The following is a 27,696-nucleotide window of genomic DNA, read 5'->3' as shown; positions in this document are numbered from 1 at the left end:
TACTATATACTAGTATATATGTATGTAAGCACATATAATTCCACATAACTTTATCAATTTGACTATATCATCCCATTCCATAAACATCGGCTTATTCCATAAACAACAATACATTTCATATTTTTCCATAATTCACATTAAAATATTTGCCAACTTGCCTATAATAAATATTGGAATCTTCATTGTTGCCTCTGTCGTTGCCTTGCGAGTTGCCTGTTGCTTAACACTTATCTTTTCCTTGCTGCGAATTCGCAATTTCAATAAATGGTGTACATATAAACAACAACAAGGCGCTTGTGTTCAACACATTTGAGCTTCAACTTCACTTGGTGCGAAAATGAAAAATGAAAGTGAAAAATGTCACACAACAACCAGTTGATTAATTGCTTGCACTGAGCTTCTTTTTTTTAACTTTTTGCTCATCAAATCAAATCACAGGGCGTTTACTCATCGCGGTTTGCCCTTTGATTCACAACTGATGACGCAAAGACGCTGCAGCAAACTGAAAGGATGCGGAAGTAGCACAAAATGCCAGAGGACTCGCCATGATTTTGCTCAAAAAGCAACAATGCACATACAAACGTACTTCTTAACAGTGAAAATTTTCTAACATATGGTGGGTGCCCTCATGCGCTACGCAGCCAGAAGCCGAAAGTAAAATTGGATGGGTGGCGTTGCCACTTTAATTGTATTTTTATTACCAATTTTTTGGTTAAAATTTGTCAAAATTGTTTTTGTGTTAATAGATTTTTTTCTTTAAAAAATTTCATTTTCTGAAATAATTAAGTACCTTCAAGTATTTATTTCCAATTTTAACCTCTTGAATGTATTAAGTATTTTACTTATAAGGTTTCAATAGATGATATATAGACACTTCTCTGCTCGCTAAAATTGTGAGGTGTCCCAATAAAAATATGTCAACACATAGAGCAAAAAAGTTATCCAGTTGAAGCAGGGAACTTAGAGAGCGAATTTCTCGCTGTTGTATGTTCTCTGCTTAAAGTGAATAGAAGTGCGTATGGGGCTAGCTCATTAAAGCGTTAAACTCTCTTGCCTCTTATTTTTACTCGACAGTCTATACCATTTATACCAGTTGTTTGTTCGATTCACTACTGTCCAGGGTTTCCGGATGGAAGTCAACTAACATAGTTTTGCTTATATTTACATATAGCTTTTAAGCTGAGATTCTCCCCCGATTTGAAATAGATTGGATAGTATTCAAGATGGTAAGACGCTTTTTTGTCGAGAATCGATAACGAATTTATCATATTTTTGGCCGAAACCGATAACTGGTATAATTTTTTTCAATATATCTTTGAATTTTATTGAGGTTCAGAATTTTTAAGAGTCAAAAAAGTAATTGTCGAATATTTCGCTCCCTTGATAATCATGGCCTTGTTTATACGAGTAATTTTTTTATTGAGCAGATCCTTGGTTATATGAGAATTTATTCGAATATTTAATTTTTTGTTAAGCAAAATTTTCTTTCTCTTTAGAAAAATCACCTAACTCCTCATATTATGTCTTCAATCCTTGTTTATTCACCTTCTTTTCGAAATCAATCGCACAACTCCAAAAATTAAACTCTCAATTTCGAAATACTTATACTATAAAAGCAAAAATTTCAACAACAAAATCTCTAAAACTATGAATATCGTTTGATTTTTTTTTTTTAAACTTAACCACCACTTTCAATCCAGTTACACCAACATGGCAGCACTCTCCGTGAGTCAGCTGCAGAGAGCACATTGTAAACGAAAGCAACAGTGTGTTGGCTGTTTAAGAGCGCAACCAAAACGGAAATTAACTGTTATTGTACTCTTCAAAGCTTTTGGCCAGATAAAAGATATGGATACCAACCAGCGTACTATCTCTGCTTGTACATCATACATACTATACGTATGGTATATACAAACAGTTTTATATAGCAAGCGTGTGAACTTATCAGTGTTGTGCCATTGTACCTAATTGGTATTGTACCTTAAAATTCTATTATTATAAATTACAAAAAAAAATCTCAATGGTAAATGCGAAAATAACAACAAAATTTCTGATTGCGAAATATTTTGTTTGGTTAATATAAGTTAAAAAAAATATTTTTTCTGTGAAAATTGATGATCCACTGCGAGTGTTTGGGTATTATTTACATATACCTAAGACACTTATCTCCATAATAACGAAATTTAAGTCGCCTGTTATGACAACAAGAAAGTCTGCGATAAGAATGAAGATGAGAAGAAAGAAAGTACTTGTATATTTGTGGGGATTCATCTAGTATAAATTTTATTGGTACGACACAAAATAAAATACTTATGTTTGCCATGAAAAAGCTTCTCATAAAATTGATAACCGGTAAAATCTATAAAAACTCCATCATTTTCGAGAACAGCTCTCCCCAAATGGTAACAAAACTTCGGTAAGTCAACGAACAATAAACTACATACATAAAGAGTGATTTTTTAAGAGCTTGATAACTTTTTTTTTAAAAAAAAACGCATAAAATTTGCAAAATCTCATCGGTTCTTTATTTGAAACGTTAGATTGGTTCAGGACATTTACTTTTTGAAGATAATTTCATTTAAATGTTGACCGCGGCTGCGTCTTAGGTGGTCCATTCGGAAAGTCCAATTTTGGGCAACTTTTTCGAGCATTTCGGCCGGAATAGCCCGAATTTCTTCGGAAATGTTGTCTTCCAAAGCTGGAATAGTTGCTGGCTTATTTCTGTAGACTTTAGACTTGACGTAGCCCCACAAAAAATAGTCTAAAGGCGTTAAATCGCATGATCTTGGTGGCCAACTTACGGGTCCATTTCTTGAGATGAATTGTTGTCCGAAGTTTTCCCTCAAAATGGCCATAGAATCGCGAGCTGTGTGGCATGTAGCGCCATCTTGTTGAAACCACATGTCAACCAAGTTCAGTTCTTCCATTTTTGGCAACAAAAAGTTTGTTAGCATCGAACGATAGCGATCGCCATTCACCGTAACGTTGCGTCCAACAGCATCTTTGAAAAAATACGGTCCAATGATTCCACCAGCGTACAAACCACACCAAACAGTGCATTTTTCGGGATGCATGGGCAGTTCTTGAACGGCTTCTGGTTGCTCTTCACCCCAAATGCGGCAATTTTGCTTATTTACGTAGCCATTCAACTAGAAATGAGCCTCATCGCTGAACAAAATTTGTCGATAAAAAAAAAATTGTCGAACACTGATTTTGGTAATAAAATTCAATGATTTGCAAGCGTTGCTCGTTAGTAAGTCTATTCATGATGAAATGTCAAAGCATACTGAGCATCTTTCTCTTTGACACCATGTCTGAAATCCCACGTGATCTGTCAAATACTAATGCATGAAAATCCTAACCTCAAAAAAATCACCCGTTATGTATATTTTACATTACATTATATAAAGAGATCGATACTTTAAATACCCAAAACGACTACGAAGGTATGGAAGGAAAATGTGCTTCTTTGTTTTTTCAAACAATAAAATGATTATTGATTGATTATACAGATTTAATGCTTGGTACCGAAAATAAAAAATAAATGAAAATCTTGGAAGAGTTATCAATGAACAAATGCAAAATTTTTTACTTAAATAAAAACAAAAATTAGCTGTTTTTAGATATTTTTTTTTTGTACCGAAAATGCAAAAATAAATTTATTTTTTGACGAAGATCTAGAAAAAAAATTGATGAAAAAATTATAAAAAATGATAAAAAAAACAAATGCTTTGAGGTAGTTTTTTGTACCGAAAATGGGAAAATAAATGAATTATTTGACGAAGATCTAAAGAAAATGGATGAAAAAATTATTAAAAAAACAAATGCTTTTAGGTAGTTTTTTGTACCGAAAATGCAAAAATAAATATATTATTTGACGAAGTTCTAGAAAAGGATAACGGTGCAAAAAGGATAAAAAAAATTATTTAAATAAAAATAACAATTAGCGTAAACGTAAATTATTATACATACATCTTTGTACCGAAAATGCAAACATATAGTTTCTTACGAATCAAATGATATTACTTTGAATATTATAACGTTTTAGGTACTCTTTCATATATATACACCTTAATATAGCGTTGAAATGTTGTACCGAAAATGCAGCTTATAGATAAATTATGTTCATATGTATTATAATGCATTAAAAAGTTAAAATTATTGGCTAAGTATTTCATAAAGCCAGCAAAATCAATTAATATACTTTTTATGAAAAAGTTTTTAGTCATTATAGATAAATATATGTACCGAAAAGCAAAAAATTTACTTTTCACTTATAAAAAGATTCACATCAACAACTTTATAATGCCTTGGTGTTATTTAAATTTTTTAATATTTATGCAAAACAGTTGTACCGTTTTGGGTTTATTTTTGTACCGAGTATGCAAACAATGTTAGACAATTTTTTTAACTTAGTATAAAATTTCTAAAAAGTTTAAATTTAAAAGTGTACCCATTTTGTACCGAAAATGTTAAAAAAAATAAAAATTAAATGCACCGTATGTTCTTTCAGTTTTCAAAGACCGAAACTATTGCTTATTGAAACAAAGACATTGCATAATTGTATTTAAAAAAGTTCGATTATCGTTATAGGAAATATTTTGTACGGAAATTTTAATTAATGCTTTTGATTTTTTACTTCACTTTAAGTGTATATTACAACAAAGTAAAAAATAAAAGATATTAATTAAAAAAATTACATTTTTGGTACAAAATAACAAAGGAACTACATTTTGTACCGAAAATGCATACTTTTTTTAGTTAATGCTTTCTTATTTTTGACTTCGTTCAAAAGCGAAAGACTTTTTTAGGCATATTACATATAAAAAACCTTTCTTATTATACATACATACATAGGTGCAATTTTGTACCGAAAAACCAAAAGTTTTAAAAATAAATGCTTTTTCATTCTTTACTTTATTTGAAAGCCAAAATTAGTGTTTTAAAGCCTTTGTAGTATTGTTTTATTAAAAAAATTCCTATGCGTGATTTTGTACCGTGAATGCAAATTTAAATTAAAATAAATGTTTTTTTTTTTAATTTTTACTTCATCCAAAGGCTAAAATTAGTGGCCTAAAGGCTTTGTATAGTCATAGTACCAAAAAGCTTTTGCCATTATAGTTACGATTTTGTACCGAAAAAAAACAAAAATTAAAGTATATTTAAAAACGAAAAGATTATGTAGTTATATAAAAAATGTGTTAATTATTGTACCCATTTAGTACCGAAAATGTTTAAGACTCAAACATTAATTGAATTGTTATATATTTTTTTTTCTTTAGAAGTTTATTACCTTTGCCAAAATTATATAGAATTTACTCAAATTGCACAAAAATAACTTGGGGATCAACTCTTTGTCTCCACTTAAGTCAGCAAATAATATTTGCAACAATTTAGCGTTACTCACAAATCCGAATAAACAAAGCCTTTCACTTAGCTTCGTGATTTTTGTATCTAAAAACTAATAACAACAGACGTATGCAGTGTATAATTGTTGCAAATTATATATAATAAAATATACATTATATACATACATATGTATGTATGTATGTACCGCTTTTTATACGAAAACACACAGCACTGCCTGCAATTGCTCACAACACTCACGCTCTCACAAAGCGTTTATATGGGCAATTAGATCTGCAAACCGCAAGTTCTTGCCTCCAAAGTAATCGACGTGGCTGCATTCTAATTAGTTCACTGTCATGAAAAACTATACTCAACTAGGTTTCCTATAAAAAACAGAACTTACCGCAAGTGTGACTCTAAGAAACGGTGTGAAGCTGTAGCTGTGTTGACCAAAGTGCAGGTATCTCTTTCAATTGTCTTCCAGCTGTTAACCACAAAACGCACACGCACTCACACAAACTGTTTATGTATTTGCACTATTTGTTTTTTGTTGTTGTTGGACTTGAGTCACTTAATATCACAATGCAAGTAATTACTGACCGATTGAGTTACAAACAATAAGCGACACAGTGGAAATTAAAATACATATCACAAAAACAACACCAAAATAAATTCGGTAAAAGTATAAAATAATTCGGGAGAGACACCGTAAGACGGTAGCCAGCGAGCACAACCAAATGATTCTGACGAATGCGCTGTCATTCGAACGCCGCGCGCAACTAAAAGCAATGAGTGTTGGGGCTGGTGGCGCAGAGGTGCGGTGTTGGAGACGAACTCGGCGGTCGCTCTTTGCTTGGCGCTTTGCTGTTCTGTACTTATTTCCCTTCTGTTGTCTTTTATACAATACCAATACATACATATGTACATTAAAATATTTTGCTTTGTTTTTATATACCAAAGTAGATAGAACCAATGTGTGTGTACGTATCTATGAGAATTTGTCGAAATTTCGCTCAAACGCTCGAGTTAACTTTGTTTTGCTTTTGCCTTTATTAAAGCCGCGCAGCCGAATGCGCTGACAACGCCATAAAACGAACTGAATGCAGCGAGTTTTCAAAAATACCCATTTGACTGGCCTTTGCAAGTAATGCGCGGGTGGACCGATCTGAGCAAACAGTGGCTGCATTAACAGGCAGCCGGGAATTTACCGCTATAAAGAAACTGTTTGATAGTGGCTATCTTGTAAAGAATTGTATTTACATCTACATACATATATACATTTGTAGTATGCGTGCGTGGTATACACAGTTTTTGCCATCCATGAAAGTGTTAGTGGTTGACGATAGCATCATCAATAGCTAGCATAAGTCCTTACCAGTTTAGTCTTTCATAGTCAAAGAGCGTCTTTCTTATACTTAAAGTTTATAGAAAAAACGCTGAAAGGCTTTGTAATAAAGACTTTAGTATAAAAGAAATCATAGTTCTCTTTTTTATTCATAAAGCTCACGTCTGTACTTCTGTAAGTCTGGCAGAAGACTGGTATACATTGATGATACATATCTGTTGGGTATCATTTTGGACCAGTGTGTGTTTACATATGAGGACTTTTGAAGATAACTAACTACTTTTTATAGCATAAGCGAGATCGTTCAGTGGGAACTGAGTATAAATTGAAATCTGTTGATAGAAAATGTTATAGAAAAAAGTTGTTGTATATATAAAAAAAAAGATATGAGGGAGGCCCTATAAAGTGTATCGATATAGCCATGTCGGGCTGTCAGCTATATATATGCGAACTAGTTTCTCAGTTCTTGAATTATCGACCTCAAAATTTTAGACCCGTCTTTTTTTTCTCAGCAAGATGCAGCTTACCCGCCTATAGCATATAGCTGCCAAACGAACTGAGCGATCAAACCCAAGAGATAGACTTTCTATACCCTCATATGCTATACTGAAATGCAGCTGTAAAAGCTGTAATATTATTCAGTAGTCTACTCCTTACCATCCTAACGGGAACTAAGTAGCAAGTAAGTTACAAAGACAACAACTAAAGAAATATTTTTCTTGGGATAATGTAAAAAAGCGGGCTCGATAGCTTTTTTGCGGATTATTTCGAATAAGAGTGACACGATTCCTAAAAAAACAAGTAAGGAAGGGCTAAGTTCGGGTGTCACCGAACATTTTATACTCTCGCACGATAAAGTGATAATCGAGATTTCATTATCCGTCATTTACATATTTTTTTATTTTGCTGTAAAATTATTTAGAATTAAATTCTGAGAGATTTACCGATATTTTCGGTGAAAAATTAGATTAGGTTAGGTTGGGCACTGAGTTCTTCGTGTTCGATATCAGGGACCTTGAAAAGTTATAGTCCGATCACAACAATTTTTCCACAAGGGATACCTCAGCTCAAATATCGTATTTGTGTAAAGTTTTATTCCGCTATCATCATTGGTTCCTAATGTATATATACAGAGAAGGCATCAGATGGAATTCAAAATAGCGTTATATTGGAAGAAGGCGTGGTTGAGAACCGATTTCGCCCATATTTAATATATGTCATCAGGGTGTTAAAAATTATGGTTTTTTAATTAAAAAAAAAGCCTGGGTGCAGCTTCTTTCTGCCATTTTTTCCGTAAAATTTTGTATTTCTGACGTTTTTTGTTAGTCGGTTAACGCACTTTTAGTGATTTTCAACATAACCTTTGTATGGGAGGTGGGCGTGGTTATTATCCGATTTCTTCCATTTTTGAACTGTATATGGAAATGTGTGAAGGAAACGGCTCTATAGAGTTTGGTTGACATAGCTATAGTAGTTTCCAAGATATCTACAAAAAACTTAGTAGGGGCGGGGCCACGCCCACTTTTCCAAAAAAATTACTTCCAAATATGCTCCTCCCTAATGCGATCCTTTGTGCCAAATTTCACTTTAATATCTTTTTTTATGGCTTAGTTATGACACTTTATAGGTTTTCGGTTTCCGCCATTTTGTGGGCGTGGCAGTGGACCGATTTTGCCCATCTTCGAACTTGACCTTCTTATGGAGCCAAGAAATACGTGTACCAAGATTCATCATGATATCTCAATTTTTACTCAAGTTACAGCTTGCACAGACGGACGGACAGACGGACGGACGGACAGACAGACATCGGATTTCACCTCTACTCGTCACCCTGATCACTTTGGTATATATAACCCTATATCTGACTCTTTTAGTTTTAGGACTTACAAACAACCGTTATTTGAACAAAACTATAATACTCTCTTTAGCAACTTTGTTGCGAGAGTATAAAAAGAACTCACTAATTGTTACGGAAATTCAAATGTTTTGTATTTAACGTGAAGTACAATCGATACAATTAAATTCTGAACATAACATCATTAAAATGATCTTCTTGACTTGCTTTGCAGGAACGAGTTCGATGAACCCAATTTTCTCGTACTTTTTCCACTAACTCAAGTCAGTCAGTATGTCAAGAACAGCACGTTCAATATTGACTTCTAAAGCTTAAAGCGAGTCTAGTTTACTGACTTCAACTAACCCCACAAGAAGTAGGCTAATGGTAAAAAATCACAGCTTCTTGGGTGCCATGCAATGTCACAATTTCTTGAAATAATCGAAACTCCAAACTTTTCTCGCAATAAATCGCTGGTTGAACTTGTTGGAACTAGATGTTGTCAAGTACAACTTCTACTAATTCCGACCATAAAAAGTTGGTTCTCATCGATCTATAGCGCTCTCCATTGACAGCAACGGTTTCATCAGCTTCATTTAGAAAGAAGTGCGGACCGCTGATTCCACCACACCTAGCCATCGTCAATTTTGGTTAATCTAATGGATTTTTCTGAATAATTTGTAAATCAATGGCTTCAGTTATTGAGTGAGAACAATTTTATACTGATGCAAGCCCAAATCCTTTCGCAAAATCCGACAGGTTGTGGTTTGAGACATTTCCACTTTTTGAGAATGACTTGGAATCGTCAAAATGCGGTGTTCAATAGTACTTGCCTGAACGGCAGCAATATTTTCATTACTTAGAGGGGTTCTTTGTCTTATTGACCCTTGCACATTATGCAAAAAATTGTACGCCCGCAATTTTCATCAATTCAACGAGTAGCGAGCACAGGTGGACGATTATTACGACCATAAAGTGACAAAAGCGTACGAAAAGTTCCAATTGGAGAACGTTTCTGGCTCAATGGGTATGTAAAAAAGAAAAATTTCCGCATTTTTTTTTTGTTCTTTCAAACGATGATAAATATTTCCCATTAAATTAGTAATTCTGCGTTTTTTCTTAAAAAAGTATTTCTTTTGAGTAAGTATATGGTACAGTGGATTACATATGTACGTTCATATTATGACTCATCAACGAGTTCTCAGTTGTTGTGGGCAACTGATCAGTTATCACTGCCGACTATAAGAGGGAGTCTTGTTCTTTTAATGCAATCACTGCAAAACTGTTTCAATTGTTCAGTGATAATGTGTGGCTCATGCTATTGTCGCCTGGCTTGATGAAGAATCAATACAAATTATATATATTTATACATTTTTGTATCAAACAAGAAGTATTGTTTCATTATATTATACTTGCATTAATACCGAACAAAGTTTGCGCAGTTTAAGCTTGAATGTATGCATGTATAAACAGTACAACACAATTGCTTCTATTTTTTACAAATGCGGGAAATTTTAAAGTCACAAGTGAACAAAAGAATTCACTTAGTACGTATGTGGTTATCTGCAATTAAAATTATATATGCAAAAGGCAATATGGAAGCTAAGCTTGTACAATATGTAGTATATACATTTGTATGTACATACTTACAAGTATATATGTATATTTATATGTATATATGTAAAGCTAAAATGTAATATAATTTAATTCTGAAACGAATTTTTTCAGCTGCCAACTCCTGGGCTGAGATCAATGCATAAATAATATATAATATATATTTGATGTAACTGACTTTCAATTTACTTGCCTTTTCGTATTCAGAAACGTCATTTTAATATCAACAAGTTACGCTCTCTTTGAATTTTTGTAAATTACTGTCCCTACTTGTGGTAGTGTGCCAAGAATGCCCAAAATATGAATTAAGACATACATATATACATACATATGTACATAGCTTAGTAAATTAAATTTGCTTTCGTCAATCCTCATAATCTGTTGTCAATCATTTTGATTCCAATTTTGGCACTTTTTAACCCAAGAAAGTCGTGCTGTCTTAATTTTCTTGTATTAATAGTAGCTTTTTGGCAACTCAGCTTCCATAGAAAGCCACATCTCTCAGCCGTCAGCCTTGGTTTCGGCATTAAAATCAATTTGGTGAACATTTTGCATCTTCGCTCTTATAAAAATTGCAATTATAAAGCGGCAGCTTAAATTTATTGGATGCCGAAAGTTATCTTTTAGCGCAGCTGACTTTCAAGGACAACAATATTCCTTTTTACCTTTTTATAACCGCACAGTTTTGAACCCAATTTCATAAAAAAATCAGTATTTTCTCAGCACCTACTAGAAATTTTTTCAAATTTACAATTATATAGCTGAATATAGTCAACAAAAGTGATGGTGCATTTTTATTGACCGCAAGTGTATGTAGTCACTTTTTGCATAATAGCAAATATAATAACAAATGCAACTAATGCACTGTTTAAAAAGAGAAAAGATAACACTGTCGAGTTTTACAGTTAACTGCAATTTGAAAAGTGAAAATAGCGTGCCTCGTGCCTAATGACAAAATAATATATTCAATCGCGAAATAGTTTCATATACGGAAAATATTAACTATAAAAAACATAGTAAGTAGTTATATTAGCTTACTTACAACTGTGGAAAGAGTATTCGTATTAATTATGCATTTATGGTACGTGGAAAAGTGGCAAGAAAGATTCTGCTTCGAAAATTTGCCGAAAAATGTTTGGGTAATTTTTCCCTTAGAATATTCGAAATATCAAATATTTGCTTCCAGCGAGTTGAAAAAAATTGCTTTCCTACAGAAACCAAACCAGACACTCATGGTTAATTTGCAACAAATGAGTTTGTAAACAAAATCACTCATACGCCATGTCAACAAGGAATTAAGGACACATCAACTGAAACAAATGGCGTCTAAGTGAGAAATATACAAAAAGTAGTGAGAGCACATTTACTGGCGAATAATATTATTATATTATTGTAAATATTATAAGAAATTATTATCAAAATACGAAATACGATAATATTGGAAAATCACTAACCTGTTAGAGAGATGTAAACCGTAACGTTATGCTACGACTTTATGCTGTCAACGTTTTCTGCCACTACGACAACAAAAACTACGACTTAATATAAAAAATATCTAATGGGAAATCTTTTTAGAATAACGATTTAGCAGCATTGGAGCCAAATGCTTTTCAATAGTGTCAGATTTCACTGAATTACCAATCTAACCTCAATTTTTCAAATGTAATATGCATATGTACTTAATATGCATCTGAGCTATTAATTTTGAAGCTGAACAAATTCATTAATATCTACAAAGGGTCCACGTGCACACTGATTTGCCTGAATCCGGTCAAAGGTTATCAACACGGCAGTAATCTCCTAAACCATTTGTTTTTGCAACTGTAAGAACAACAAAAACGTATATAGTATAAGAAACAACAAAAATTTCCGAAAAGTTGGCGCGGCGGTTACTTACCTAGTTAGACCAATAGCAATTTGATTGGTGCAAAGTCGTCAACTTTCACAAAACTAAATACGAGTAAGAAGCGCTTCTAGTAAGCGCTATATCACTTTTTGAACGTAAAACACTTAAAAAAAATACGTTGTACACAAATTAAACTTAGATTTCAAATAAATTTTATTATTTCATGTTACAATAAAATTTATATAATTGAAATGCACGCTATTGTGAATGTCATGTAACATTCAGAAGAAGAAGATAGTGCAGTTGTGTAAATAAATAAATTTAGCGTGTTTCTACAGATTTGTCTTTATTTTATTTACTTTCGATAATTTCTGTTAAAAACAATGCTTTCAAATTTGATAATCACCAATCAACGTTTTGTGGTAATAATTGGTAAGTTATCGTAATTCACAACAATTGATCGTTTATACAGTTTTGTTTTTGTTTACAGACGATACAGCTCAGGAGAAGATTGCGCACAATATACTCTGTCAGCTGCTGCGGGAGCAGGGACAAGACGAAAAATCAACCATAAAAACACTGCCATTTAGTACAGATTTAAAAAATTGGTCAACATTCATTAATTTCTATAAAAAATGCGCAAATGATGAAAGTAAATGCAATGCCATTTTGCCACCACTTGCCGATCTGTTGTGCTATCAAAGTGTTGAGAAAATCATATATTTTGTGCATAGACTGCAACAATGCGAGCAAGTGCAACGTATTTTTCTATGGGTGACACAGGCAAATCTAGTGCATCCACATGCCGATTATTTGGTAGGTGCTTTTGAATACCAAGCTGATTTAGTGTTGCACTTGGAGACAAGCAATACTCTGTCCATTGTTACACGCAAAACCGGTGGTGGCGTGTCAAACAAAAAATATACATATACAAAAACAAAGAATGAATTCCTAGTTGAGGCAATACGAAACGTACCAAAGACTACACCAGCACCCAAAGCTACTTCAACAACAACTACGAATACACCTGGTACAACATTCAAAATCGAGTTGAATGAGGATGAAATGGTCGCGCGCAATACACTTAAGTTGCCTTATGAGAAGTATGTGTTGTTATTTGTGATTTATGTGTTTTTGTGTCTTTTTTTAATATATGTAAGTGTTGCTTTGTGTCATTATAGAACATCTGAAACCAATGAAAGTTCAATTATCTACACTCCCGATGATGGCGATGATTTTGATGAGGAGGAGGAAGATCCAGATGATGATCTGTGCATATAAAGTGTTCCTAATATCGCTATTATTATTTATTAATTATGTTTGAAATAGAAGGAATGAATTAGAGTGCTTCATACAAGTTTAAATGTGCCGTTTTTATTTGAAAACTAGTTATTTTGTGGTTGTGCTCATTTGCGAAATCAAGCGTTATTAACAATGAATTAAAGTTTAATCTCAAAGTTCTAAAGTTATGCTGTAAAACGTTCGTGCTTAGAAATTATTGGGGCGATGACTTGTTATAATTGAAACTTATATATGTATATTTGTGTATTAAATTTTGAATTCATTCATTATAAAGTTTCTGTACGCTTGCAATAACTGCTGCTAACATTTCGTTGGAGTTAAACCAAAAGTTAGGTTATGTGTTTAGAAAAAGTGTGTGACTGGAACTGATGTCTATTTTCACAGATTAATTTCTATATAATTAACTATTTTCTTGCGTATTTAACCACTCTATATTTATATTATCTATTGAAGTCTGTTATCCTTTCTTACAAACTTAATTTTAATTTTCCCCATTCAAAGGCAAATCACAACAACTTTTTGCATGGCAATAATTTATTTAGGTTTATAAATAAAATATATTACATTTTAATTTAGTTACTATATTTTTCGAAACATAATTTACATAATAATATTGAAAAGGTGCGTTATTTAACAAAAATATATTAGTAATAAATTCGTTAGAGAAAAAAAATAGCGCTAGGCTGTTGAAGTCATAATTAGGACAAATTTATCAAATCTACGTATGTACCTTTGTATTTGTTTCTTTGCTTTTCTTTGTATTATTTTTGTGGTAGAAACATTAGTTAAGCTGAGTTTGAATATTCATAGCTAAACTATCTAGTGTAAGTATATCATTTTAAAAAGACGGAAAACAAATACATATAAATATGTATGTTTGTACAATGTCTGTATGTATGTATAGTGCAGTTATTTAGTCAAAGCTTTAAGTGCAAATATGAGTTTGATTAGCAAAAGAGTGATAAAATTACATAATAATTTGTTTTACTTTGTATCACAAGACGTAAACTTATTTTTAATGTCTATAATAAACACTAAATAATTAAAATTGCTAATTATGCGCGAGCTAAGTGTGAGTTTATGACACTTTACCAGCATAATTTGATAAAAATTCCTGCATAATTAATATATTTGCTATATGTAATGCTATGATGTGCTTCTTTAGTTGCGCTTCCGATTTAAAATTAGTAAAAAAAAAATTGGCTACAATTTTCTGCAAGATATGTGTTTAACAATACATACAAAAATATTAAATTTACTTTAAACTTACTTACGCATGCGCAATTTTGAATTGCAATATCATGCAACAACATTTGACATTTGATTTATGGCTACAAAAACGATTGCGTTGCCAGTAACGTAACCTTTGGTTTTGCTTACAGTAGTACAAAAAAGTATGCTATTTGGCATATGGCATAAATGTGGCGAACATTAATAAATAAATACATGCAAATATGTATGTATGTATGCGTGGTTATTAAATATAAAATATGTTCCGTTAGACTGTGTTCACATGAGCACTCTTTTTCGATCATTATCGGCAGAGTATCTTTTGGTTCGCTAACTTGAGTCGGACAATTTTCTGCATCTTGCAAAAAAAAAAAACGATTTGGACGACAAAAGCGTCAACGTGTGAACACAGTCTTAAATGCAATAATAATTTTAAGCAATGACAAACAACTTAAAATAATGTCAATAGTAAATACGTTCATCAACTTTTGAGCAAACTGTAAACATCACTTTTCGGATCGTGCGCCAGCGAGCTCCACGGTGTCTCACGGCATAAATGCAGCGACAGCTGTTCGGCAAATTTCATTTGCAACGCCTGCTCGTCCACTGCGCACGTTTCGCGCATAAAGAAGAATTTGCTCACTAAATCATCGACCCAAGCTTGTAGATCTTCGCCATAACGCAGCGCTTTGGAAACTTCTTTCTGACGTCGTTGCTCATCCATTACTGCTGGCAAATGTTGACGCCATTCAGCTGGCATTTCGAAGCTGTCAGGCAATGTGGGCGCCGCACCGCCGTTCACCAACTTTGCGCGCTCCGGTTTGAGTGGTTTGCCCGCTGACAGTGCTAATGGCACGACGAGGAATTTAGTTTGCGCATATATTGCACTGCGACCGATCAGCTTGGCGGTCCAAATGCCGGGCATTAGCGGTTGATTCAATACAGCTTTGGAGTAGTTAATTGCGTCCGTTTGCGAGTCTTCTATATGCAACTCGTTATAGTCTTGCAGACGGCCGAGCGGATCTATCCACAAAAGTGTGAGGTTGTATGAATGTGCAGCATCGTTTTGCGCCGCCGCACCGGCGCCGGTTAGTGTGAAGCTGAGCACAAGCTCCGTGTAAGGACCGAGCATTTTAGCGAAATTACGCGCTACTTGCTCCTTTAGATCGAAATCGGAGGCAACTTCGAAATTACGTAAACGCTTGGCAAGTTTGGAATTTTTCGCATATTTCACATACACGGCGGGTCTTATGCGCGTTTCAAACGCTTGTGTGCGATTATGCGAAGCTTCGTTTAGTTCGTAACGCATTAGGAAACCTTTGTATTCGTCTTTGTGTAGATAATGTGTTAACTCGAGTAGGCGACCGGGCCGCGTGTGTGTGTGTTGTGCCGCCAAGCGTACTAAACTCTCACCTATGGTGCGCAACAAATCATCGCCGGTTGTTGGCGCATCTACTGCATCGTAGAGTGATTGCCAATAGCTATGTAAATTGACGACTTCTTTGCTGTGTGCGCCAAACAGCCACTCTTCCAATTGCAGGAGCACCGCTTGATTTATGATCGGCTCGAATTTACGTGCGAAAAATAGCATTTTATTTTCGGTGCTCTGCAGGCGTGACCAATCTTCCGGTTTGAAATCATTCGGACTGCAACCACACCAATCGACCACATGCTTATACTGACACTTACAACCGAGTTTACGCTTCCAATTCGTCACATGTAGGTTATTATCTATGTACCTGTTGCAGAAGTGTGAATTACGCAGCACTGTGTGAAAGAATGATTCTGCCGGCAGCAATGTGTGTCGAAAAATCGTCAATAGCCCTTGCAGTAGTGGATCTTGTGGCGACTCCTTAATAACGTAATGTACAAATGGACGCGATAACGCCACCCAGTCACTGCCGCCATCAATTTGTATGCCATTGGGCAACTCGCGATCACCTATACGCCACATATGTGTGTCGCATTCGACAAATGTCTTGTCGAGCCCTTGTTTCTGTACGAAACGTTGCGTTTCACGACCGTGACTTTTTACGAAATTGTAATCTTTGTTTGCTGTGAGGAAAGTAACGAGTTTGTCGAGCGTTTTAACAGGAAAATCACTTTCACTGAGATTTATGACGAAATCCCACTGAAACTCAGAAGCCAGTAGGTCCTCCATGCATTGCATTAGCATTGTGAGTAAGGATGCACCACCCCAGATGGTGGAGAAACGTTTTCGGCCCAAACGTATGTTTGGAAATTTGGACTCCAGCTCCAATAACTTCCGATACAAATACTCTTGACGCTAAAATGATAAAGTATATAAAATTTACTAATAAAATAAGTGACACATACATAATAATTTAATAATCGTTATCTTTATCAAAAACAAGAAAAAAAAAAACGTCAAATTTGTTGCACCGAAGCTACATATAATACCGTTCACAAATAAAAAAGTTTTTCATACAAGTATTTGATTTTGATCGCTCTGTTTGTGTGGGAGCTTTATGCCATAGTAGTCCGCCGTCGGCGTTTCCAAGAATTGCAAGTTTTCATATCGATATCTCAAAAATCTATTTCGCGTATATATAGACAGACAGACGGACATCGATTCAGCCCGGGAAGGCCTTAGACGTTTCTTTGTGATTGTTAAAAATGGCGAACTTAATCTACACCGTTTAGGGTATAAACACTCAGTGTAAATTAACTGCCAACTTACCGCATCTACATGTATGTAGAACACATGATCTGGTGAGTAGAGCGTTTTAATTAATCGATGCACTTGTCGCAAAGCTCGTCCATTAAGCGTCAACAGAAATGCAATTCGTACACGCTCAGTATCCGGGCGTGAAATTTTTGTGTCAGCAATATGTGGGTTGAATTCTGCAAAAAAAATTACACTTAATTGCTGACAAAATAAACATACACACATACATCAGTGGTAAAACAAACATATGGGATTATGCAATGTCCGCTGCAATTTGAATTTGTGGTTGATTAGTTAAAAGGATATGTACTTACTTGCGATGCCAGTTTCGTATACATTCATACTGAAATATCCACCACAAAGCACTTTGGGGTCTCCCGAACACTTCATATTGCAACTAGAGTCAGGCAATTTGGCTGACGTGGGCGGTGCATCAGCGCCACAAAAACATTCGGTAGCGTATTGTAGTCCCGCATAAGGAAATCCCGATTGCAGACAGAGACGTATACATTTTTGCGGAGAGTTTGTTGTTTTGAAATTAGTAAAGTAGCCTGATAGTAGGCGATATTCTTTTTCGTCCTGATAGCAGCCAAGCAGATAATTTGCAGTATGATTGCCAGCGGGACAGTAGCTGGGCAAGTTTTGAGCATAGAAATTACCCTCTTGAATGGCACATGCAATATGAGCAATCTGTTTACGACAGTCTTTAGTTTTGGCTCGCTGCAATGCGGAGATGGCCTCCTTGGATGTAATGTTACATTCTGGCCGTATACCAAAACGTTCGGTTTGTGTTAATCGTAAGTTAGCATCGTCACTCTTTCGATCAGCTTTCATAACTTTTGTATCGCCTGTACTACTGGCAGAATGCTGGCTACCAATACCCTGATTCAAAGATCGTTTCTTGGTTTGATAATTTATATATTCTGTCGCTGCAGCCGTGTTATCCGAAAATAAATTTGTATTTGCAGCAATTACATTGGAGCTAGTTATGTTTAATGATTTGTAGGCGAGAAAAATTTGTACACCTAATATTACGAGACCCACGAAAAAGAATAATTTATATCGTCGTAACCATCGAAAGGCTATATTGTCAGTCATTTTGGTCAATTTGTGTGCTCTTGTTTATAAAGTGGTGGTGAGTGTTGTGTTTGCAGAAACCGGTGAACACGTTGAAGCACGGATGTACACTTTATTGAAATTGTCGTATGGAGTGGAATTAATGGACTCTTAGTGGCGGGTGCAGACAATGCACAAGGCATGACAGTGGTGTGGACGTTTTTACAGTTTTAAAAGTGCATTGATGAATTTACAAAATTTCACTTTTTATTATTACTTATTCTAAATTAATTTAGAAAAACTTTGCTTAAATATTTTCACATTTTTTGTATAAAGTTTGTCATATTTTCAACCAAACAAAAGCAATGCACTATATCACAAGATAAAGTAAATAGAAAAATTGCATTCACAGTAGCATTAAAAAACCCAGGGACTCTCAACCGTAGAAAACAAATTTAAACCAAACATTGTTGGTGTTAGTGAATATTTTAGGAGAAATATGTTAAAAACAAAATGAAGCAGTTTTGTATTTTGAAAATTAACGCTTATTTAATTTTTATCGTGTTTCAATTATTAATATAACGATTTTTGAGAATATCTATCGACATACATATAACAATTTTGACGTATACTCCCTCATTGTGAATATTCTGTTAACAGCTGAGTGCAATGTTTTGATGTTTCTTATTGTCACGCATTCGTAATTAGTCTTCGTAAATCCGTATTTAAATTAGGTTAAATATTTTGTTAATATTTTTGCTAGACGGTGATATTTAAAACTATTTTAAAAATAAACAATTTGATTCAGTATGGTAGATCCTAATCGTAAAATCAATCGACTGACAGATAAGGATATTCAGTTTTTGGATGAATGTCAAGATGAATTTGCAAATCGTTTCACTGATGAAGATGTAGAATTTTCGAATCACTGTTCTAAACCACTGGCAGATCCGCCGATAGTTGAAAACTGGGGATTTTCTGGAGCCGGTAATAATTACCGCGGCGGTGGACAACGGAATAACTATGGAGGTGGCAATCGCTATAACCGTGGAGGATGGAATAATCGCGGACGGGATCGTGGTGAACGGGGACATCGTGGAGGCGGTGGGCCTTACCATAGACATAACAATAGACGATACAATGAAAAACCCTATGATAGAAATTTCCGTGGTGATAGTGAACGTGAACATAGTGAACGAGATGAACGCCCACACCAGCCAATGAATATACGACGAGACTATGGGAACTTTGTTCCTGCGTCAAAAGATTAGTAATTAAAGAAATATATGGTGCTAGATTAGGTTTATTCAAGACTATTTCTTTCAAATGATGACATTTTTTCTTTCATTAGTCTTATGATGAACAAATAAATAATTGCATGTTTATATTATAATGTTTCCTCAAAAAGATGTATTTTTTCGATAAATTCATTTGTAGGATATGGGTTTACATTTGACATTGATTGTGGATACAATTTTTAAATGTGCGCAAAAGTTTTTGCAATAAGTACTCATATACATACATACATATTGGAAGGGTAGAAAGTGATGTAAATAACTCACTGATAATTTCAGTTTACACTCTAGACTCTTTCAACTCTTCGTCCGCTTCATCATCGTCACTGTCCAACGCTGTCGTGGTTGACATGCCAACACCCATTGCGTTCAACAAATTAGAAACTGGTCCTGGTCCGCCCAATTGTGATTTGTAGCTAGCTACTATATTTTTGAGTGTATTAACGTTTATATTGATCGGTTTAAAAGTTTCGATGTCATCGAAATCATCATCAGTACATTTGGTTGCGTTTTTATTTTCGAAACTCTCTCCAATTGTAGTATTGGCCAACTCTTTATCCATTTGGTCCATATACTTTTTGATACGCTTATCTATATTTTTATCCGTTTTCGACATTGCTTCGAAGTTATGCTCCAAACTATCGTCATCTTCGTATTCACTCATTTCGGAATTGGAGTCCCATTTGTCTTCGGGAATAACGAAATCCAAAAAGTTTCGTACATGAGTGTTATCTTCGGATTCGTGATTTTTATTTTTTTGATTGATGTTGTCCTCTGATTTCTCTTTAATAATTGAATTTCGATTGCACGCTTTGCGCATGGAGTGATTTTTTCTAACTTTTGCTTTCGTTTCATCTTTTGTTTTTCTATTTGAACTTGCAGCACATTCAATTTCATCCGGTTCTGATTCTGTGTCATCGCCATCGTCCTCGTCGTCATCATCACCTATACCTTCGTATAACGATTCCTTCTCAAGAAAATCGGCAATATTTTTGGTGAATTCGTCTGCGTTTATGTCACCATTTGGATTATATAACTTTTTAGGGCCATATCGTTCCATGAGCATTGCATCCAATTGATCGGCGCTAATGTTTAACCAATCGTCTGAATCGCTTGGCTGAAATTGTTTCTTTATTACAATAAAATATTTAATGGCGGCATGTTTTACTTACCTCTAAATTGTTTTCCTCATCACAAAAGAGATCTGCAGAAATCTCCATGCTTTGCAACAAATTAAGAATTTCTCGTCCCACCAAGGGAGCTGTGCGGAAACGTTCTTTATTTTTAGTAAAATATTCACGTGCATCGCTCAAAAGTCGTTTATACTCTTCTGAACCCTCTAAATTTTCCCTAAAATATCCTTTTGAAGACAAATTGTTTACATATGCACGCCAAGCGGGTTCATTTTCTTGTTGATCGGCACTCTTAGCCTGCGATGCCAGAATTTCAAAACCACAAGCAATTTTTATGCCTATAATTTGCTCTTTATATTGCTCCGAATTGGTATTACTATCTAGTTGCCAGCCAACTTTCCGATCGGGCTTGTAATCGGTGTGCATAAGCATAGCGTAGAGACAACGTGTAAAACGCACACTACAGCGAACGCATTGCTCGGGTGGGAAAAAACGCATTGAACGACAAGCTTTTAAATCAATTGAATCACGTTCGCAGAAAGCACGCACCGCTGGTGCAATCAATGATGGCTGCGTCTTGAGCAGTGAGGCAACACCCAAAGGTAAACGCACGATTTGCCGATGTATGGCTGGATTGGTTGTACCCGTAAAGTCCTTTAAACGTTCATCTATGCAATCTTGAATCTCCTTTGCCACACGATAGAGTGTAGGGGTTTGCCGTATATTTTCCAGAGCGGTGCGCACTGGTAACTTTTTCGAAGATTTTGTTGTTACTTTCTGCACCAGTTGCATGTGCCCATTTGCGATATAAACCTAAGAAAATTCATTAATTTTGTGTAATGGAAATACAATAAAAATTAGGATTACTTACTCTTTGCTCACACTTATCGGGATTAGCCCAAGAAGGCAGTGCATCAGCAGCTTCAATTAAAAGGAATTCGCCATCGGCATCAATGACGCGCGCAATACAACCGGGAATCTCACGTGTCAGCTCATGCAAAAGGTGCACTATGAACCACTCGTCCTCAATATTATCACCGTAATGTGTAACGCCATGCAAATGCGGGGGCAGAGGGAGCGCTATTTTATAAAAAATACATTATAGTGCATACAATGGTGTGTTTATGAATTAAAATCAAAAATATATGAAGTCACCTGTCGGAGCATCGTTGGAGTCATCATTAATTTCATCGTTCAATAATCTTTCTTGCGCACACTCAGTGCGTATTTGCAAGTGAAATTCGTCTTTGTGCCAAATATAGCCATAATTATTCACACGTTTGTCAACGATTCCTAAGCATTGTTTTTGAAATGCAAGCAATGTTGTGCTGAGACTTTCTAATTCTGTGCACTCATTTTGTATATTTGTTAAATTATCTGGTAGTTCTGGAAATATGAAATACTCCACATAATCGTCATCGCGCACGAATTCCAATTTACACCCAGGTAATTTGGCCATTGTGTTGTTATTAAATGTACTTAAAACTTTAATGTAGAAAAAATACTTTTCATTGCCAACTTAATGAAGTTGGTCACACAATATTGCTTAGCTAAATCTTACTTTTCATAAAACACAAATTTAAGTTTTTATAACCAATAATCTTCACCAGACAGCACGGAATTGCATCCTTTGTTAACCATCGTGAACTTGAAAATCCCATCAAGTTGCCAGTCGTAAAATTCGAAGCAAACGAAAATATGCAAATTTCTTAACGGAAGTAGAAAAGTTAGTAAATTACAATCCTTTTGTAACAAATGTTGTTATATCGTATGAACATAGGTATATATTGCAAAAGTAATTTATTAAAAGTGCCAAATAATAATATTTTTCTAATAAACATTATTTAGTTTTTTTGTTTTTTATATCTTAAATTTAATAGCCTTTCGCTGACTTTAGTCTATTATTGTGAATGCGCATAGTTTGAGATCAAACGAACAAACCTTATTCCAAACTTTATCGCCTATTTTCTTTGGCATCATTCGTAAATATTTACGAATGTGGAAGCAAAGCATAAACTTAGCGATGGTAAATAAATATATGATGATAATACTATTAGGTATTCTTTTACTACTATTCCTTTTAAATATTTTATCGAAGTTTTAGGCTGGTTTCTCTTTCCAAAAATATTGTAATATTTGCCTATATATTATGAAAAAACATATAACAAACCGGTTCCATTCTTCGTTTTGTTTTGCTACATTATTTGGTGAAAAGGCATAGAGACAAAGCAATAAACTGACAGCAAAGTGATGGTGAACTGTCAAAGTGAAAAGAAGAAAAATGGCTGCTTTGTGTGTTTGTCAATTTGAGTGAGTGGAAAAAATAACTAATTTTCAGCGCAGTTCTTATCAAATTCAGAAAACAATTATAATAACGATTATATTTGCACAAATTGTACGCTCACTTTGTTAGTGACTTATAGAAAACATGAACTAATTGTTTGAACGTATAGCGGAATACAGGGAACAATATTACAATGGAAGGTACTGAGATGTCTCACGAAGAAGACCGACTAGTTTCTGGTGAGTAATCCATATTTGCAAACATTTATTATAGTGTTTATTTTATTTTAAGATCTTTGGAATTATGTTATTAAACTATTGTATGCATGTATGAAAAGTATACCAAATCGCTGGAACACTGCGCACGTTCACCAGCCTGTATTGAAGATTTGCGTGACCCGCCCCCTTTTTATCGCAACTGCATATTTATTGACCTAAATTTCATGCACGTCGATAGTGCTGCAGAATCTCACTTTCAACAAAGCATCCATTCACTAGGGAGTGGGCTTTATAAATGTAAAGAGATTTGTTTTCTTTTATAATTTGAATGTTCATATTAGATGGTCTTGATCGTATGTGTACAACATGCATATATACATATGTACATATCGGTGTAATTTACCTGAGTATCAGTATCGAGTGTATTTCTATTTGTAACTTAATTTAGCTGCCTAATCAATTAGGAGCACTAAATATATAAACCTTTTAATTGTAAATTACTGTCTTTCCAGCAGAATTCCTCCAAATTACTTCAAGGAGGTTTTCTGCGGCATTCCTCCAAATGACTTCAAGGTTGGTTTTTGCCGCTTCAACAACAATAACAACCTGTCATATAAATCTGCTTCTATTTAACAGTTCAAATTTCATTTCAAAGTATTCTAATTGGATTTAGATTTTTTTATTTATCGGAATTTTAAAAATTATAAATTATAAAATAATTATATTTTTATTGATTTGTGTCTCTTAAATTATATTTTATGACTAAATCTATAGCTTTTAATATATTAATTATTAGTTTTCCGCAATTATAACCATAAAATTGGAATCCCATCTGCAGCAGAGAAAATTTGTTACGTATACGCCAGGGAGAACAGCTATCCTTTACTATTATTTTTTTAAGGATTTTTTTCTGCACATATACATAGAAATAAATATTTATAATAAAATCTGCTGGTATAATTAGAGGTAATTGCTAATTCAGTAAATCTCATTAAATGAGGCCAGTATCGCACATTCCACATAACAAAAAGGAGCAGGTCTTAGAATCTAACCATTTAAAAATTGGTAAGTCGTTTGCATTATCCAAAATTATTACAGGAATATATTTTTCCTCTACAACAGCAATAGTGTCCAGAGAAAATTAGCATTAAAATATGCAAAACGTCGAGAGTCGTCTCAATCTAATTATAAGCGCATTTTCTATCATTCTTTTAATATGAGAAATTGTGCAGTTTTTGTATAGACCACAGGATCTTATGAAATGTTATATTTGAGCCATTTAGAGTATGAACTCTTATAGTTTATATACAAAATATTTTTTTTCCTTTAAATGCCACTTCAAATTGCATTTCTCTTGAAAGTTTTTACACATACTTACATATGCATTCATTATGCAAATGGAAGACTTATAAATATAAATTAAAACAGTGGTTTTATAAACAAAAAATGCAAAAACAATTATTATGCCAACGCTAGTGCGCGTAAGCATTACACAAACAGCTGAGCGTTTGTTTGGTACCCACTTATTTTGTAGTTCCCATCCACATTTTCTTCTTCATATGTATACAACAAACTCAATAAATAAGCGCCGGAAAATATAGTGCCGGCAATTTAGTGGAATGTGCGAATGCCGTGTAAGACTATTTGTTGGAATCGAAATGCCTTTAGTGTGCCGCCTTACCGCACTACTATCGCTTGACTCACCAAATAGCGTCAAGATTGACTGCCTGTTGTGTATTGGTGGTTGTGTTAGTAACAATTCTATATAGACAGTTTGCTTTTACTTTGTTTTCACTGGCTCTTCGTGTTTATTTTTGAGATTTTTTTTGTTTCGAAGTGTGTTTTTGTTTTTGTACACCTCATTCTATTGCCGTTTTGCATGTAGTATTTGCATGTAATTGTTTTTGTTGTTTTAGTACGTTTAGAAATAATTTTTGGATTTCTTCGTTTATATGTGTTCTTGCTGGCTGGCTTTCGTTTTTATCGTTGATGGTTTTTGTATTTGTATATTGGTATATAAGTTGTATGATATTTTTGTGTCTTTGTTGTTGTTATATTTTTTTTTTGTTTTTGGTTGTTTTTTTTTGTTTTGTTTTTTGCCTCCAAAGGTTTGCCTCTCATTTGGCTTATTTTAGCGGCAACAGTTTATGATTAGCTGCCGTCGTATTTGCATGTCATTCGAACGGTTCGCCAGATACTCGCATAAAAATTACAAATTTTTAACCAAAACGAAAAATTTAGAAATTTATTGTGACGAAGCGTGCATATTATATTATTATCGACGGACTGTACAAGCGGTCAAGTGCGGATATTAGTGTGTATGTGTGTACAATAAAAATATGATTCTGATTTGATTATTTGTTTCAAGTGTTGCGAAACGGTTTTGAAAAAATCGAATATATTGTATATAGTTGCTAGTGTCATGATAAATCGTTACAAATTGAAATCCTATTGCACAACCCTTGTGAAAAGTCAAGTAACTACTAATTTGTTGTGGTGTGAATTAAGCGGAAAGGCAAAGCGCGGAGCGGCAAAGCGCGGAGCTTAGTGCCCACGCTGACGTCCTTAAAGTTACAAAATTTCCTCAATATACTATGCAAATGTGTGTGTGTGTGTGTGTTTGTACATAGCGTAGCACATTTAAAGCTACTTATTTAAACAAACGAATGCGTAAGTTCATTTGGCGCACACAGCCATACATACTTACAGCTACAGCTGTGTATAAATATAACCATGCACATACATACATACATATCTACATTTTTGTGGCGCAAAGTGTTTATAATTTACACTCGTTTATGTTTTTTTGTGTGTTCGAAAATTTCTATAACTGGTGATGATTATTTTGATTTCAGCAGCTAATAGCTGCGTGCTTGTTGTTGTTGTGGCCGGTTTCGCGCACGATATTACACTGATTTACATACGCATGTACAAGTGTATATATGTATGTATATATATACATATAGCATATTAATGTGTTTGTCGGCAATTCGCCTATCGAACTTCTGATTGTTTCGTGCTTGTGGCATTCATTTGGACGTCAGTGCGGGTGCCTCGGCGGCATGTAGTGGAACGCGTCATATTTTTGTCATCTGCTGAGCTCATAATTTTTTATTTTTTTTTCGTTATTAATTTTTGTGCTTTTTGTATTTACTTTTTTGTGTTTTGTGTTTTGTGTTTTAATACCCTGTACAGGCTATCGGAGCACTAACTTTTTTACTTGACGAGATATTTTTACGAAATTTGGCATGGATTAATCTTCAAAAATAAGCTACTATATTCAAATATATTTTTTCTAATTGGACCACTATTGCATATACATACATATGTACATAGCTGCCATACAAACTTTCGTATCAAAATCAAGTTCTTGTATGAAAAACTTTTTTCAAGTTCTTGTATGAAAAACTTTTTATTTGTGCAGGGTATTATTTTTTTCATTTATTTTTATTTTTTTTTTTACTCTTTCATTTTTTTTATTTATGTTTTTTTGTATTTTCTTTTTTCTTTTTTTGTTTTTGAATATTAATGACACGCAGCGTAAGCTCACGCGTCTCAGCGCGCGCTCATTAATTAATACATTTCTGTTTTGTTTTTGTCACACCCAACTCATAAAAGTGTTAAATTTGTTTTTTTTTTTGTCAATATTATATACAAATAAAGTGTTGTTGCGGTTTATTGTAAACAATTGCTAAATCAAAGAAGCTCGATATAAAAATAGATGTGTATGGTGAACAACAGTAATGCGGTGGCAATTAATTGAAAAATACCGTTAAATTTTTGGTGAAAAAAATGTTTCATAAAAACTTCAAAAACAAAAAAAGTATTTAATAAAAAAATATTTTTTTCCTGTGTTTCCCAGTGTTATCAGTTCCTAATCGTCCCATATACATACATACTATATACATATGTATGTATATATCATAAATATTTATTAATATTGCTTGTGTAAAAAGGTGTATAACTGTGAAAATTAGCTATCAGCTGTGAATAATCGCGTTTGCAATCAAATCTGCGCACTTGAAATTTATCTGTAACATCAGTGCGTATTATTTTTGTTTGAATTCGAAATTTATTTACACTTCAGCTGTATGTGTGAGTTATAAAAGGTATGTTAAATGTGAAAAAATAAATAATATTTGATTTGTTTACAAACGGAGAAATTATGCAGAATCATTTTGTAGCGTCGGCTGACGTTTTTGAAATTTCTTAAAATTTGAAAATTTTTCAAAACTCGTTTTCAAATTTTTATTTTCGTTTTTCACTAAGAAAATAATTAATTATTAATAAAAAAGTCGCTTTTGAAAATATTTATTTAAAAATTGACATGATTGTACATATATACTTGAGTTTGGTTTTGTTAAATTTTTTTGAACACTTTGGGTAAGACATTTTCATAATCATTTACGAAGTTCGAAATATAGTCAAATTTTATGCTAGTACAATAACAAGAAGCCTATATAATCAGCAAAAATATCGATACAACTTTTTTAGAGTAAAT

General features: G+C 33.9%; 6 protein-coding genes across 13 annotated transcripts in view; 3 read left to right on the top strand and 3 right to left on the bottom strand.

The window, feature by feature from the left end:
* The window catches only part of LOC105230063 (plasma membrane ascorbate-dependent reductase CYBRD1), a 38,524-nt gene extending 32,162 nt beyond the window's left edge, over positions 1 to 6,362 (bottom strand). The window contains exon 1 of one of the 2 annotated variants that reach the window (XM_049458795.1): positions 5,753 to 6,362. Coding sequence is in view for 1 of the 2 variants with exons in the window: in XM_049458794.1 (XP_049314751.1) it covers positions 159 to 183 (25 nt within the window). In the remaining variant the exon portion in view is untranslated. Of the gene's footprint in view, positions 1 to 158; positions 482 to 5,752 lie in introns of those variants that run through there. The other variant, XM_049458794.1, reaches the window with a different exon arrangement.
* Positions 6,363 to 12,279: 5,917 nt separating this feature from the next.
* Positions 12,280 to 13,352, top strand: LOC105230062 (elongator complex protein 5). Its single transcript, XM_011210634.3, has 3 exons — positions 12,280 to 12,420; positions 12,479 to 13,091; positions 13,170 to 13,352. Exons 1-3 carry the CDS (start codon positions 12,372 to 12,374, stop codon positions 13,267 to 13,269), a joined length of 762 nt encoding a protein of 253 aa, XP_011208936.2. The 5' UTR covers positions 12,280 to 12,371; the 3' UTR covers positions 13,270 to 13,352.
* An 844-nt stretch (positions 13,353 to 14,196) lies between these two features.
* Positions 14,197 to 18,677, bottom strand: LOC105230061 (xylosyltransferase oxt). The gene is made up of 3 exons (XM_011210633.4): positions 17,524 to 18,677; positions 17,222 to 17,385; positions 14,197 to 16,807 (listed from the first exon to the last, which is right to left on the bottom strand). Exons 1-3 carry the CDS (start codon positions 18,305 to 18,307, stop codon positions 15,002 to 15,004), a joined length of 2,754 nt encoding a protein of 917 aa, XP_011208935.2. The 5' UTR covers positions 18,308 to 18,677; the 3' UTR covers positions 14,197 to 15,001.
* A 267-nt stretch (positions 18,678 to 18,944) lies between these two features.
* Positions 18,945 to 19,672, top strand: LOC105230059 (RNA guanine-N7 methyltransferase activating subunit). The gene has a single exon (XM_011210631.4). It carries the CDS (start codon positions 19,075 to 19,077, stop codon positions 19,534 to 19,536), a length of 462 nt encoding a protein of 153 aa, XP_011208933.2. The 5' UTR covers positions 18,945 to 19,074; the 3' UTR covers positions 19,537 to 19,672.
* Positions 19,647 to 22,357, bottom strand: LOC105230060 (protein ecdysoneless). Its single transcript, XM_011210632.4, has 4 exons — positions 21,849 to 22,357; positions 21,565 to 21,773; positions 20,733 to 21,506; positions 19,647 to 20,677 (listed from the first exon to the last, which is right to left on the bottom strand). The coding sequence occupies exons 1-4, from the start codon at positions 22,150 to 22,152 to the stop codon at positions 19,841 to 19,843; spliced, it is 2,124 nt and encodes a 707-aa protein (XP_011208934.2). The 5' UTR covers positions 22,153 to 22,357; the 3' UTR covers positions 19,647 to 19,840.
* A 602-nt stretch (positions 22,358 to 22,959) lies between these two features.
* LOC105230123 (protein furry) overlaps positions 22,960 to 27,696 on the top strand; it is a 123,099-nt gene continuing 118,362 nt past the window's right edge. For 4 of the 7 annotated variants that reach the window (XM_049458695.1, XM_049458694.1, XM_049458692.1 and 1 more), the window contains exon 1: positions 22,961 to 23,216. In XM_049458695.1, the coding sequence (XP_049314652.1) occupies positions 23,171 to 23,216 (46 nt within the window). In that variant the 5' untranslated portion in view covers positions 22,961 to 23,170. Of the gene's footprint in view, positions 23,217 to 27,696 lie in introns of all 7 variants that reach the window. The other 3 variants (XM_049458693.1, XM_049458689.1, XM_049458688.1) reach the window with 1 other exon arrangement.

Source organism: Bactrocera dorsalis, chromosome 5 (genome assembly GCF_023373825.1).
Source record: "Bactrocera dorsalis isolate Fly_Bdor chromosome 5, ASM2337382v1, whole genome shotgun sequence".
Classification (NCBI taxonomy): Eukaryota; Metazoa; Arthropoda; class Insecta; order Diptera; family Tephritidae; genus Bactrocera; species Bactrocera dorsalis.
Note: the sequence above shows the minus strand (reverse complement) of the source record. Positions and strands in the feature narration are given on the sequence as shown.